The sequence below is a fragment of the Phyllobates terribilis genome, unplaced genomic scaffold (assembly GCF_046119375.1).
Source record: "Phyllobates terribilis strain yellow unplaced genomic scaffold, ASM4611937v1 Scaffold_8__6_contigs__length_399053987, whole genome shotgun sequence".
Lineage (NCBI taxonomy): Eukaryota > Metazoa > Chordata > Amphibia > Anura > Dendrobatidae > Phyllobates > Phyllobates terribilis.
In genome coordinates this window covers 185,164,428-185,180,029 of record NW_027362768.1, presented here as the reverse complement: position 1 = coordinate 185,180,029, position 15,602 = coordinate 185,164,428, and the positions used below count along the sequence as shown (strand labels likewise).

Genomic DNA, 15,602 nt, shown 5'->3' with positions numbered 1-15,602 from the left:
GTTCACCTTTTCTGCGTCGCACAAAGGCATGGTGGTTGGAACCAAAGATCTCAAATTTGGACTCATCAGACCAAAGCACAGATTTCCACTGGTCTAATGTCCATTCCTTGTGTTCTTTAGCCCAAACAAGTCTCTTCTGCTTGTTGCCTGTCCTTAGCAGTGGTTTCCTAGCAGCTATTTTACCATGAAGGGCTGCTGCACAAAGTCTCCTCTTAACAGTTGTTGTAGAGATGTGTCTGCTGCTAGAACTCTGTGTGGCATTGACCTGGTCTCTAATCTGAGCTGTTATGATCTGCTACAGGGACTAAGGAAAGACAGGAGATCTGTCCCTACAATAGAACTAAACTAGATTCCTATGATGTAACGGGGAACCTGATCCTGCGATCAGACCCGCTAAAGTCCTCGGTTAGTCTGTACGAAGACCTATAGATGTGAGGGAGGGATCCCTACAAGATCTAGGGACTGGGATAAGTTTGGACACCTCCTAGCAGAAATAGTAGCAGTCAAAGACAAACACACAACAAAAAGCATAGAGGTCAGAAGACCTAGCAAAACTAACAGAGAACGGCAACAGAGCACCAAGCTAGCTCAAGAGTAGTAAATACAATGAAGTCCAGCAAGGCCAGGAGGGCGGAGCAGGATTAAATAGGCAAAAATGGTCATGTGACCAGCAAACTAAAAAAAAACTAACAGGAGAGTTCTAACAGTACCCCCTCTTATAAGAGGATCCTCCGGATCCCCTAGGCCCAGGCTTATCAGGAAACCTCCTGTGAAAAGCTCTGACAAGTCTGGAAGCAGAAACATTATCCGCCCTCACCCATGAGTTATCCTCAGGTCCGAAACCCTTCCAAGCGACAAGATACTGCAAACTCCCTCTATACCGTCTAGAATTTAGGATGCGGGAAATTTCATATTCCCCGTTCTCCACCACCGGAGGAACAGTGGCAGAGGCGTCACCATCCGACACATCAGCTTTTTTCAACAGAGAAACATGAAACACCGGGTTAATCTTCCAGGACGTAGGAACCTCCAACCTAACAGCAGATTGGTTAACTATCTGAAGCACCTTAAAGGGCCCTACGAACTTGGGACCCAATTTTTTAGAAGGAATCCTCAATCGCAGATTCTTAGAGGACAACCAAACCATGTCACCAACAGCAAACAAAACCTCTTGCCGTTTCCTATCAAAGTACCTCTTTGATTTTTTGTTAGCCTCCTGAAGATTACCACGCACATCCGTCCAAACTCTCTCCAAATCACCGGAAAAACTCTCCTCCTCAGGCACAGCCGAAACCAATTTGGAGAATGACCCAAAAGACGGATGTCTCCCAGAACAACAAAAAAAAGGCGAACACCCAGCAGAAGAGGATGTATGGTTGTTAAGAGCAAATTCAGCAAGTGGCAGAAACTCAGACCACCCCTCTTGATTGTCTGCCACAAAACAACGCAAGAACTGCTCAACATCCTGGTTCTTCCTTTCTGTCTGGCCATTAGACTCAGGATGATATCCGGATGAAAACGACAAATGAACTCCCAACCTGTCACAAAAGGCACGCCAAAAACGAGCCACGAACTGAGGTCCCCTATCAGAAACAATGTCAGTAGGAACACCATGAAGTCTGACAATTTCCTTGACAAAGGCCTTAGCGAGTGTCTTAGCGCAAGGCAGTTTGATGAAGGGAACCAAGTGACACATCTTGCTAAAACGGTCCACGACCACCCAGATGACCGTGAAACCTTCAGAGGGGGGAAGGTCAGTAATAAAGTCCATAGCCAGATGTGTCCAAGGTGCACTAGGAACCTCCAGAGGGCAAAGCAACCCCGCAGCAGGAGCATGCGAAGACTTGGATCTTGCACACACAGTACATTGGCGCACCCACTTAATGACTTCCTTCTGCCATCCAGGCCACCAAAAACTGCGACCCACAAGTCTCTTGGTCTCAGAAATTCCTGGATGACCTGCCAACCGAGACTCATGACACTCAACAAACAAATCTCTCCTAAAGGTCCTAGGCACAAACAACCTCCCATGGGGAGTGTTAGATGGGGCATTCTCCTGAGCTTTAAGAATCTCATCCTCCAAAAAGGAGTCCAAAGCAGCAATCACAACACCTTCTTGTAAAATGCTCTCCTCTTCCTCCTCAACACCGACCATGGGAGAAAAGCTGCGAGACAAAGCATCCGTTTTAACATTCTTGGTACCCGGGATGTAAGTAACGGAAAAATTAAACCGCGAGAAAAAAAGTGCCCACCTAGCCTGACGGGCATTCAGGCGCTTGGCAGCATCAAGATAGATCAGATTTTTATGATCAGTGAAAACCTGAACGGGAAATTCAGCACCTTCCAAGAGGTGGCGCCAGTGTTCAAATGCGAGTTTAATCGCCAGCAATTCCCGATTACCAATATCGGAATTAAGTTCAGTCTCAGAAAATTTTTTTGAAAAAAAAGGCACAGGGATGTAATCCATCCTTGTTTTCCTGAGACAACACCGCACCGACCCCCACAGAGGAAGCATCAACCTCAACCAAAAACTGCTTAGTCACATCAGGCTGCATAAGGATGGGAGCAGAGGTGAACCTCTCCTTTAGAAACACAAAAGCTTCAATTACCTCAGAAGTCCACTGAACCGCATTAGCACCTTTCCTGGTAAGATCGGTCAGCGGTTTGACAATAATAGAAAAATTCTTTATGAATTTTCTGTAATAATTGTCGAAACCCAAAAACCTCTGTATCGATTTCAAACCAATAGGCCTAGGCCATTCCTGCACAGCTTGAACTTTAACCGGGTCCATCTCAAAACCTTCACTGGAGATAATGTAGCCCAAAAAACTAATTCTCTGTACAGCGAACTCACATTTCTCCAGCTTAGCAAAAAGCGAATTGTCCATTAATAACTGTAATACCTCACGCACGCTCCGCCAATGAGACTCCAGATCAGGCGAATAAATCAGAATGTCATCCAAATACACAACCACATTTTTGCCGATTAAAGGTCTAAGGATGTCATTAATCAGATTCTGAAAAAATGCAGGAGCATTAGTAAGACCAAAAGGCATAACCAGATTCTCAAAATGACCCACAGGAGTGTTAAAAGCAGTCTTCCATTCATCACCCTCCTTCATGCGCAACAAATTGTATGCCCCCCGGAGATCAATTTTAGAGAACCACTTGGCCCCCACTAACTGGTTAAACAAATCAGGAATCAATGGCAGTGGGTAAGGATTGCGTACAGTAATTTTATTACTCTCACGAAAGTCCAGACAAGGACGTAAACCGCCATCTTTTTTTTTTACAAAAAAAAATCCAACAGCCACAGGTGACTTGGAAGGCCTAATGTGACCGGCGGCCAAGCTTGTCTGTATGTATTCCTCCAAAGCCTTTCTCTCAGGAATAGTAAGATTAAATAAACGACTTTTAGGAAGAGTCGCTCCAGGGACAAATTCAATGGTACAATCATAGTCTCTATGGGGAGGCAAAACCTGCGATTCCTTCTCAGAAAAAACTCTCCAAAAATCCTGAATAGGTACAGGCAATTCCCCTCTATCCACAGCTGCAATGCGCCCGTTACAACACTTGTCATAACACTTAGGGCTCCAGGACTTAATTTCATTGGTAGACCAATCCAGTACAGGATTGTGCAATTTTAACCAGGGTAACCCCAATATTACTGGAGAAGGCAAATTATCCAATACCACCAAATCCAAATTCTCTTGATGAATACCATTAATAGTGAGGGGAAATTCACAGACCTTATGAGTAACACTCTTCAAGGGAGAGCCATCAACAGAAACCACAACAATAGGGGATGACAAAGTTTTAGGTTCTAATCTAAGTTTTTCCAAGAATCCCCCATCAATCACATTCAGAGTAGAACCACAATCCACAAATACCCGAAATTCAATTAATTCATCCTGAGCAGCAGTAGTGGCAGATAGGAATACTCCCTTAGAATTTAAACAGGCAATACGGGCATAACTGACCATTTTTTTTTCTTTCTTCATACGAAGCACACAGTTCTTAATAAAATGACCAGAATTTCCGCAATAGAAGCACAAGCCTTCAGAAAGCCTGCGGTCTTTTTCCTGAGAGCGGGGTGCCATCGCTCCAATCTCCATCGGCTCTCCATTGTCAGCATAGACCCTCTCAGGACTCGGAGCTGACATAGCAGAGGATTTGCTCTCATTAACCCTTGCACGCAGTCTCCTGTCCACCCGTATAGCTAATTGCATTGCCTCCTGCAAGCTTCCAGGTGTGGGATAAGTAATCAGTAAATCCTTAACCCTTTCACCTAGCCCAGCAAGAAACAAGCTTTTCAAAGCTGAATCGTTCCACCCCACCTGGGCAGACCACCGACGGAAGTGAGAACAATATTTTTCCACATTACCTGATCCCTGCCTCAAACGTCTCAATTCAGACTCAGCAGATGAGACACGATCAGGATCATCGTACAACAAACCCAAAGCAGAAAAAAAACTATCCACTGATCTAAAGCACGGATCACTAGGTTGGAGAGAGAAGGCCCATCCCTGAGGATCTTTGCGCAAAAGTGACATTATGAACCCTATGCGCTGTGATTCATCACCAGAGGATCCGGGTCTCAAACGAAAATATAATAAACAAGCATTTTTAAAAGAAAAAAAATCTTGTTGTTCGCCAAAAAATAAATCAGGCAGACGTACCTTTGGTTCCACAAAATGTGCTCCAGAACAGCTACTCATGTGTTGTTGGAGCTTGGCCACCTCCAGAGAGAGTCCCTGCAAGCGTTGAGCCAAATCTTGAACTGAGACCATGATGGAAACTGGAGGTCTTTCCTTAGAGAAATTTTTCTGGCTGGACTTACTGTTATGATCTGCTACAGGGACTAAGGAAAGACAGGAGATCTGTCCCTACAATAGAACTAAACTAGATCCCTACGATGTAACGGGGAACCTGATCCTGCGATCAGACCCGCTAAAGTCCTCGGCTAGTCTGTATGAAGACCTATAGATGTGAGGGAGGGATCCCTACAAGAACTAGGGACTGGGATATATTGGACACCTCCTAGCAGAAATAGTAGCAGTCAAAGACAAACACACAACAAAAAGCATAGAGGTCAGAAGACCTAGCAAAACTAACAGAGAACGGCAACAGAGCACCAAGCTAGCTCAAGAGTAGTAAATACAATGAAGTCCAGCAAGGCCAGGAGGGCGGAGCAGGATTAAATAGGCAAAAATGGTCATGTGACCAGCAAACTAAAAAAAACCTAACAGGAGAATTCTAACATGAGCTGCTGTTAACCTGCGATTTCTGAGGCTGGTGACTTGGATAAACTTATCCTCAGAAGCAGAGGTGACTCTTGGTCTTCCTTTCCTGGGGCGGTCCTCATGTGAGCCAGTTTCTTTGTAGCGCTTGATGGTTTTTGCAACTGCACTTGGGGACACTTTCAAAGTTTTATCAATTTTTCGGACTGACTGACCTTCATTTTTTAAAGTAATGATGGCCACTCGTTTTTCTTTACTTAGCTGCTTTTTTCTTACCATAATACAAATTTTAACAGCCTATTCAGTAGGACTATCAGCTGTGTATCCACCAGACTTCTGCACAACACAACTGATGGTCCCAACCCCATTTATAAGGCAAGAAATCCCACTTATTAAACCTGACAGGGCACACCTGTGAAGTGAAAACCATTTCCGGTGACTACCTCTTGAAGCTCATCAAGAGAATGCCAAGAGTGTGCAAAGCAGTCATCAAAGCAAAAGGTGGCTACTTTGAAGAACCTAGAATATAAGACATAATTTCAGTTGTTTCACACTTTTTTGTTAAGTATATAATTCCACATGTGGTAATTCATAGTTTTGATGCCTTCAGTGTGAATGTACAATTTTCATAGTCATAAAAATACAGAAAAATCTTTAAATGAGAAGGTGTGTCCAAACTTTTGGTCTGTACTGTATAGACCCCAGACCAGTCTACACCATATATAGACCCCAGACTGGTACACATCGTATACAGACACCAGATCGGTCCACACCGTATAGAGACCCCAGACCAGTCTACACCATATATAGACCCCAGACTGGTCCACGCCGTATACAGACCCCAGACTGGTCCACACCATATATAGATCCCAGACAGGTCCACACCATATACAGACCCCAGACCGGTCCACCCTGTTTACAGACCCCAGAACGGACCACCTGTACGCAGACCCCAGACCACACCTACCCCAGCACTGACCTTGGAGCAGTTTCTTGCCCCTCTTCCTCTGCTCGGGGGGCACATGCACAGAATATTCTCTGTATCAGCACCGAGGAGCGGCGGAAGTGCAGACGCGGAGAGGTGACTGATGTATTTGGGGCACAGGACACATTTGCTGCTTTTCCAGGAGTCTTAGAGATTTCCCTTTTTCCAGGGTCGACGCGATATTTTGGAATAGTTGGGGAATATATGAAGGTAAATTGTCCGTTCTGGCTGTGGTCACATTTACTCTTTACTTTACACATTAGAGCCGCGCCATTACTGCTAGAAGATGAAGACGTCTCCCCGAGGGACGATGGCACAGAGTGGGTGTGAGACGAGACATCGGGGGCAAGAACTGATACTAATACCCACAAGTTGTGTACAACGCTGCGGAATATGTTAGAGCCACTCTATATAATGAACAGGGTTGCTGGCAGTCCCATGTAAAGCTAATTCCTCGGGGTGAGGAGCTGTGTGAAAACAAACTCAGCTCTGCTACATTTGACAATGGGGATTTCACAGAAGGACTTTACCTGAACACCATCTGCAGCTCTGTCTGCTCCAGCTCCTTAATGTGCAGGTCGTCCTCCAGCCGCTCCACAATCACCTGATACGACTCGCTCACTTTTTTCTTCCACTCATCTATAATAAGCCGGATATTATAGTCGTTAATAAGCCCCTCGTTATATTGGGATGCAGCTGTGTTGCCTTCTACAGGTTCTCACCTAATGTGGCCGGGGTCACCCCGAAAAAGGTGGAATCAGCAACCTGGTTTTCAACAATTCCCTCTTTTCTTGGGCCACTACTTTGAATATATTTTCTCTGCAATATGGAGTCCGAACGTCTTTATATTACGGATAGTGTTGAGCGATACCTTCCGATATCAGGAAATATCGTATCGGATTGGATCGGGCCGATACCCAAAAAGTATCGGATATCGCCGATTCCGATACCGGAAACCAATGCAAGTCAATGGGACACAAATATCGGAATGAAAATAAACCCTTTCTTTCCTTGTAGGTTAATTCTACATGAAGTAAAACAACTAAGAATAATGTAGAATGACATGAAAAGCCGGCAATTCATCAGCGGCATTCACCGGTACCCGACAATTTACAACAGAAAGAATAGAGCTTCACACATAGATTAGATAGATAGAAACATGTCAGTCACATATATATGAAGTACAGTGACAGTGTTGCTTACTGTACTTGTCATTTAGTGTAAAGGATTTATTAAAAAAAATATTAGTGTTTTCGTGCACCGTCTCTTTAAAAAAGCCGGCCGGCAATTCAGCATCTGTACCCGACAATTTAGAATAGAAGGAATAGAGAATCACACATAGATTAGATAGATAGAAACATGTCAGTCACATATATATGAAGTACAGTGACAGTGTTGATTACTGTACTTGTCATTTAGTGTTAAAATAAAGGATTTATTTAAAAAAAAATTGGCGTGGGGTTCCCCTTAATTTTAGGCTCTAGCGGAGGTTAAGCAGACAGCTGGGGCAAATGTTTGAAGCCTGGGAAGGGGGTAATACCCACGGAGCTTCCCAGGCTACTAATATCAGCCCCCAGCTGAATACCTAGCCTTTACTAGCTATTAAAATGGGGGACCCCCCAAAAAAAATGACGTGGGGTCCCCCCTAATTTAATAGCTAGCACAGGCTAGGCAGACAGCTGGGGGCTGATATTAATAGCCCAGGAAGGGTGCCATGAATATTGGCCCCCTCCCAGGCTAGAAACACCAGCCGTCAGCCGCCCCAGAAATGGCGCATCCATAGGATGCGCCAATTCTGGCACTTAGCCTCGCTCTTCCACGCTGCCCTGGTGCGGTGGCAGGGGGTAATAGGGTTGGGGTTGATGTCAGCTTATAATGCCAGCTGACATCAAGCCCAGGTTAGTAATGGAGAGGCGTCTATAAGACACCCCCATTACTAACCCCATAGTCAAAGTTAAAAGAAAACACAAACACCCAGAGTAAAGTCCTTTAATTGAAATAAAGACACAATTCTTTATTGTTCTAAATTAAACCATACTTACCATCACGCCCATTCCAGCTGAAGCCAACGATCTCCTGCAATAAAAGAAAAATAATAAAGCAACCTCATCCTTACCTTTCGATGGTTCCCAGGACAGCTCCAGCTCTGCTACATCGAGATGACAGGCTGGACCGCAGCAGAAAGCTGCCATCCAGCCTGTCATCCCGCAGACACTGAGAAGCGCAGGCATGCTTGCGCTCCTCAGTGTCTCTCTGTGACGTCATCCAGATGAGCCGAGTTCATGTCCAATGAACTCAGCTCACCTCATGCACGTCACTGACAGCGTGGGAAAATTCTCCTGCACTCAGCGCTTCAGCGTGAGAATTCTCCCACGCTGTCAGTGACATACATGAGGTGAGGTCATGTCCAATGAACTCAGCTCACCTCATGCACGTCACTGACAGCGTGGGAAAATTCTCACGCTGAAGTGCTGAGTGCAGGAGAATTTTCCCACGCTGTCAGTGACGTACATGAAGTGAGCGGAGTTCATTGGACATGACCTCGGCTCATCTGGATGCCGTCACAGCCAGACACTGAGGAGTGGAAGTATGCCTGCGCTTCTCAGTGTCTGCGGGATGACAGGATGGATGGCAGCGTTCTGCTGCGGTCCAGCCTGTCATCTCGATGTAGCAGAGCTGAAGCTGTCGTGGGAGCCATGGAAAGGTAAGGATGAGGTTGCTTTATTATTTTACTTTTATTGCAGGAGATCGTTGGCTTCAGCTGGAATGGGCGGGGTGGTAAGTATGGTTTAATTTAGAACAATAAAGAATTGTGTGTTTATTTCAATTAAAGGACTTTTTTCTTGGTGTTTGTGTTTTTTTAAATACTTTACTAGAAATTCATGGTGGTCATGTCTAATATTGGCGTGACCCCATGAATTTTGGGCTTAGGGCCAGCTGATAATGGCAAGCTGGCCTTAACCCCTTTATTACCCAGTGAGCCACCGCACCAGGGCCCTGGATGAGTTGGGTACAGCGCCAGAAGATGGCGCTTCTATGAACGCGCCATTTTCTGGGGCGGCTGCGGACTGCAATTTGCAGCGGGGGTGGCCCAGAAAGCTTGGGTCTCCCTGCGCTGCGGATTCCAGCCCCCAGCTGCCTAGTTGTATCTGGCTGGACACAAAAATAGGGCGAAGCCCCACGTCAATTTTTTTTTAATTATTTCATGAAATAATTTTTTTAAAAAAGGGCTTCCCTATATTGTTGTGTCCGGCCAGGTACAAATAGGCAGCTGGTGGTTGGGGGCAGCCTGTTCCTGCCTGCTGCACCTGGCTGGACACAAATATAGGGCGAAGCCCAACGTCAATTTTTTTTAAAATAAGTCCTTTATTTTAACACTAAATGACATTTGAGGAGTTAATAAAGATGCAGTCCCTAAATTATTATTTATTTTTTAATTAATTTTTCCCAAAACTTTTGACGTGGGCTTCGCCATATTTTTGTATGCCAGCCAGGTACAGCATCCAGCTTCTATGAACGCGCCATTTTCCGGGGCGGCTGCGGACTGCAATTTTCAGCGGGGGGAGAGAGGGGGGCAGAAAGCTTGGGCCTCCCTGCGCTGCAGATTCCAGCCCCCAGCTGCCTAGTTGTACCTGGCTGGACACAAAAATAGGGCGAAGCGCCACGTTTTTTTTTTTTAAATTCATGAAATTCATGAAATAATTAAGAAAAAAAGGGCTTCCCTATATTGTTGTGTCCAACCAGGTACAAATAGGCAGCTGGTGGTTGGGGGCAGCCCGTTCCTGCCTGCTGTACCTGGCTGGACACAAATATAGTGCGAAGCCCCACGTCAATTTTTTTTAAATCATTTCAGGAAATTCATGAAATAATTTAAAAAAATTGATGTGGGGCTTCGCCCTATATTTGTGTCCAGTCAGGTACAGCAGGCAGGAACGGGCTGCCCCCAACCACCAGCTGCCTATTTGTACCTGGTTGGACACAACAATATAGGGAAGCCCTTTTTTTCTTAATTATTCCATGAATTTCATGAATTTAAAAAAAAAAAACGTGGCGCTTCGCCCTATTTTTGTGTCCAGCCAGGTACAACTAGGCAGCTGGGGGCTGGAATCTGCAGCGCAGGGAGGCCCAAGCTTTCTGGGCCCCACCCGCTGCAAATTGCAGTCCGCAGCTGCCCCGGAAAATGGCGCGTTCATAGAAGCGCCATCTTCTGGCGCTGTACCCAACTCATCCAGGGCCCTGATGCGGTGGCTCACTGGGTAATAAAGGGGTTAAGGCCAGCTTGGCATTATCAGCTGGCCCTAAGCCCGAAATTCATGGGGTCACGCCAATATTAGACATGACCACCATGAATTTCTAGTAAAGTATTTAAAAAAAACACAAACACCCTGAAAAAAGTCCTTTAATTGAAATAAACACACAATTCTTTATTGTTCTAAATTAAACCATACTTACCATCACGCCCATTCCAGCTGAAGCCAACGATCTCCTGCAATAAAAGAAAAATAATAAAGCAACCTCATCCTTACCTTTCCATGGCTCCCACGACGGCTCCAGCTCTGCTACATCGAGATGACAGGCTGGACCGCAGCAGAACGCTGCCATCCAGCCTGTCATCCCGCAGAGACTGAGAAGCGCAGGCATACTTCCACTCCTCAGTGTCTGGCTGTGACGGCATCCAGATGAGCCGACAATGAACTCGGCTCACCTCATGTACGTCACTGACAGCGTGGGAGAATTCTCCTGCACTCAGCGCTTCAGCGTGAGAATTTTCCCACGCTGTCAGTGACGTGCATGAGGTGAGGTCATGTCCAATGAACTCGGCGCACCTCATGCACGTCACTGACAGCGTGGGAGAATTCTCACGCTGAAGCGCTGAGTGCAGGAGAATTTTCCCACGCTGTCAGTGACGTGCATGAGGTGAGCTGAGTTCATTGGACATGACCTCGGCTCATCTGGATGACGTCACAGAGAGACACTGAGGAGCGCAAGCATGCCTGCGCTTCTCAGTGTCCGCGGGATGACAGGCTGGATGGCAGCGTTCTGCTGCGGTCCAGCCTGTCATCTCGATGTAGCAGAGCTGAAGCTGTCCTGGGAACCATGGAAAGGTAAGGATGAGGTTGCTTTATTATTTTACTTTTATTGCAGGAGATCGTTGGCTTCAGCTGGAATGGGCGTGGCGGTAAGTATGGTTTAATTTAGAACAATAAAGAATTGTGTCTTTATTTCAATTAAAGGACTTTTTTCTGGGTGTTTGTGTTTTTTTTAAATACTTTACTAGAAATTCATGGCGGTCATGTCTAATATTGGCGTGATCCCATGAATTTCGGGCTTAGGGCCAGCTGATAATGCCAAGCTGGCCTTAACCCCTTTATTACCCAGTGAGCCACCGCACCAGGGCCCTGGATGAGTTGGGTACAGCGCCAGAAGATGGCGCTTCTATGAACGCGCCATTTTCCGGGGCGGCTGCGGACTGCAATTTGCAGCGGGTGGGGCCCAGAAAGCTTGGGTCTCCCTGCGCTGCAGATTCCAGCCCCCAGCTGCCTAGTTGTACCTGGCTGGACACAAAAATAGGGCGAAGCGCCACACATTTTTTTTTTTAATTATTTCATGAAATTCATGGAATAATTAAGAAAAAAAGGGCTTCCCTATATTGTTGTGTCCGGCTAGGTACAAATAGGCAGCTGGTGGTTGGGGGCAGCCCGTTCCTGCCTGCTGTACCTGGCTGGACACAATTATAGGGCGAAGCCCCACATAATTTTTTTTTAATTATTTCATGAATTTCCTGAAATAATTAAAAAAAAATTGACGTGGGGCTTCACACTATATTTGTGTCCAGTCAGGTACAGCAGGCAGGAACGGGCTGCCCCCAACCACCAGCTGCCTATTTGTACCTAGCCGAACACAACAATATAGGGAAGCCCTTTTTTTCTTAATTATTCCATGAATTTCATGAAATAATTAAAAAAAAAAAACGTGGAGCTTCTCCCTATTTTTGTGTCCAGCCAGGTACAACTAGGCAGCTGGGGGATGGAATCTGCAGCGCAGGGAGGCCCAAGCTTTCTGCCCTCCCCCCCCCCGCTGAAAATTGCAGTCCGCGGCCGCCCCGGAAAATGGCGCGTTCATAGAAGCTGGATGCTGTACCTGGCTGGCATACAAAAATATGGCGAAGCCCACGTCAAAAGTTTTGGGAAAAATTTATTAAAAAATAAATAACAATTTAGGGACTGCATCTTTATTAAGTCCTCAAATGTCATTTAGTGTTAAAATAAAGGATTTATTTAAAAAAAAAATGGCGTGGGATCCCCCATAATTTTAGTCTCTAGCGGAGGTTAAGCAGACGGCTGGGGCAGATGTTTGAAGCCTGGGAAGTGGGTAAAACCCACGGAGCTTCCCAGGCTACTAATATCAGCCCCCAGCTGAATACCTAGCCTTTACTAGCTATTAAAATGGGGGACCCCCCCCAAAAAAATGACGTGGGGTCCCCTCTATTTTAATAGCTAGCAAAGGCTAGGCAGACAGCTGGGGGCTGATATTAATAGCTCAGGAAGGGTGCCATGAATATTGGCCCCCTCCCAGGCTAGAAACACCAGCCGTCAGCCGCCCCAGAAATGGCGCATCCATAGGATGCGCCAATTCTGGCACTTAGCCTCGCTCTTCCACGCTGCCCTGGTGCGGTGGCAGGGGGTAATAGTGGTGGGGTTCATGTCAGCGCCAGCTGCCATGAAGCCCAGGTTAGTAATGATGGCCGTCTATATGACACCCCCATTACTAACCTACAAAGTGTTAAAAAGAAAAAACACACTACACCAAGAAAAAAATAATTTATTTGAAATAAAACACCATTTTATTTAATTCTTAGTTTACTAAAAAAAAAATAGTTACCTGTCCACGTTGCTGCGCTGATCTCCCATGCACAGCTGTCACATCTGGAGATGGTGACAGCTGTGCATGGCTGCTGTAAGCTCACGCTGCCGGGAACACGTCCGCTCCCGGCAGCGGGAGCCACTGACTGAGGTCACCGGAGTGCATTCAGGCAGCGCAGCTCCGGAGACCTCCTTTACGGCAGTGCTGTACCGTGGGAATTTCTCACGATACAGCAGTGCCGTAAAGGAGCTAACTGGAGCAGCGCTGCCTGAACTCCGGTGAACCCTTACGGCCCCGTCATTCTAGCGGCGGCAGCGGTTCAGAGCGGTCACATTCTATGTGGCTGCTCTGAACTGGAGATCTTCGTGGGACACTCGTGGACTACTACGGAGGGGTAAGGATAAGGTTGTGGTTTATTATTTTATATTTTATTACAGGAGATCGATGGCTTCGGGAAATTAGGTGTCTAGGTGAGTATAGGTGTAGTTTTTTATTTTTTACTTTATTTTAGGTGGCGATCGGCGGGGACAGGTAATGTATGAACTAATTTCTTTTAGGTAACCACTGGCCACCAATGACATGTATTTAACATTTATTGGGGACACAGTAGGGCAATTTAAATAGCAGGATCAGGCTGATGGGAACTACTGCTCCCATCGAGCTGATCCTGCTGGCAGGAGTGGACGGGGGACAGACATAGGCCGATGGGAGTAGTAGTGTCACATCGGCCTATGTCTGCCCGCACACACACCCGCACACACACCCGCACACACACACCCCGCACACACACACACACCCCGCACACACACACACACCCCGCACACACACACACACCCCGCACACACACCCGCACACACACCCCGCACACACACACACCCCGCACACACTAATCATGACGGGTCCGGGAGGTGAGGCTGACCTGTGCGGCCGTGGGAAAGTTGATGTGAGTTCATGCAGTCAAGCATGAACTCACATGAACCCTCTGAGGGCAACGCGGCGACTTCAAATGAACAGCTGATCGGCATCACCTGATACCTCAGCTGTTCATTTGAAATAACCGGCGGGAAAGCGCAGCACAGAACGGGAAAGCCGGCGGTGAAGTCTTTTCACTGCCGGCTTCCCCGCCCGGGTCCTTCGCTCCTTGGTGCTGCGCTCCCCGCCCGGTCCTAATTTACGATCGGGATGGGAGGTGGCGAGGGGAGCGGAGGATCGGGGTGGGAGGCTGCGGGGAAGCAGTATGGGGCTGCGTGATTGTTTAAAAGCCGGCGGCTTTTTACCGCGCCGGCTTTTAAACAATCAGGAGAATTCTCCCACGCTGGGATGGCATTCTGATGACAAGCTGGATCGCAGCTGAGCGCTGCCATCCAGCTTGTCATCCTTCAGAGACACTGCAGAGCGCAGGCATTATGGGAACTTCCGATTCCGGTATTCGATATTATAAAAGTATCGGAATTAAGTATCGGAATTCCGATACAGTGAATATCGGCCGATACCCGATATTTCAGTATCGGAATGCTCAACACTAATTACGGAATCTAAGGTGCTCCATGTGCCGCCATATGGGCCCCCCGACACGGCACTTATTGGCAGAACTTGGGAATCAGTCATCGCTCTGGACTCTGTGCAGAAGCCACCAAAAGTTTTCAGATTGACAGAAATTTTAGTTTTCACAAACTTTTTACACTTTTATTGAAAAATCCAAGAAGGTTACGTAGAGTCTCAATATTCCCAGTGTTGCCCCTTATTCCTCCACACTTCTGCCCATTATTCTCCACACTTCTGCCCCCTTATTCTCCACACTCCTGCCCCCTGATTCTCCACACTCCTGCCCCCTGATTCTCCACACTCCTGCCCCCTGATTCTCCACACTCCTGCCCCCTGATTCTCCACACTCCTGCCCCCTGATTCTCCACACTTCTGCCCAGTGATTCTCCACACTTCTGCTCCCTGATTCTCCACACTTCTGCCCCCTGATTCTCCACAATCCTGCCCCTTATTCCTCCACACTCCTGCCCCTTATTCCTCCACACTCCTGCCCCTTATTCCTCCACACTCCTGCCCCTTATTCCTCCACACTCCTGCCACTTATTCCTCCACACTCCTGCCCCTTATTCCTCCACACTCCTGCCCCTTATTCCTCCACACTCCTGCCCCTTATTCCTCCACACTCCTGCCCTTTATTCCTCCACACTCCTGCCCCTTATTCCTCCACACTCCTGCCCCTTATTCCTCCACACTCCTGCCCCTTATTCCTCCACACTTCTGCCCCTTATTCTCCACACTTCTACCCCTTATTCTCCACACATCTGCCCCTTATTCTCCACACATCTGCCCCTTATTCTCCACACATCTGCCCCTTATTCTCCACACATCTGCCCCTTATTCTCCACACTCCTGCCCCTTATTCTCCACACATCTACCCCTTATTCTCCACACTCCTGCCCCTTATTCCTCCACACTTCTGCCCCTTATTCCTCCACACTTCTGCCCCTTATTCTCCACACTCCTGCCCC

The 15,602-nt window shown here is 47.0% G+C and overlaps 1 protein-coding gene across 1 annotated transcript in view; it reads right to left on the bottom strand.

Moving 5' to 3' along the window:
- TNNI3K (TNNI3 interacting kinase) overlaps positions 1-15,602 on the bottom strand; it is a 266,835-nt gene that overhangs the window by 236,484 nt on the left and 14,749 nt on the right. Inside the window, exon 2 of the mRNA XM_073643899.1 lies at positions 6,756-6,864. Coding sequence (XP_073500000.1) covers positions 6,756-6,864 — 109 coding nt within the window. The remainder of the gene's footprint in view (positions 1-6,755; positions 6,865-15,602) is intronic.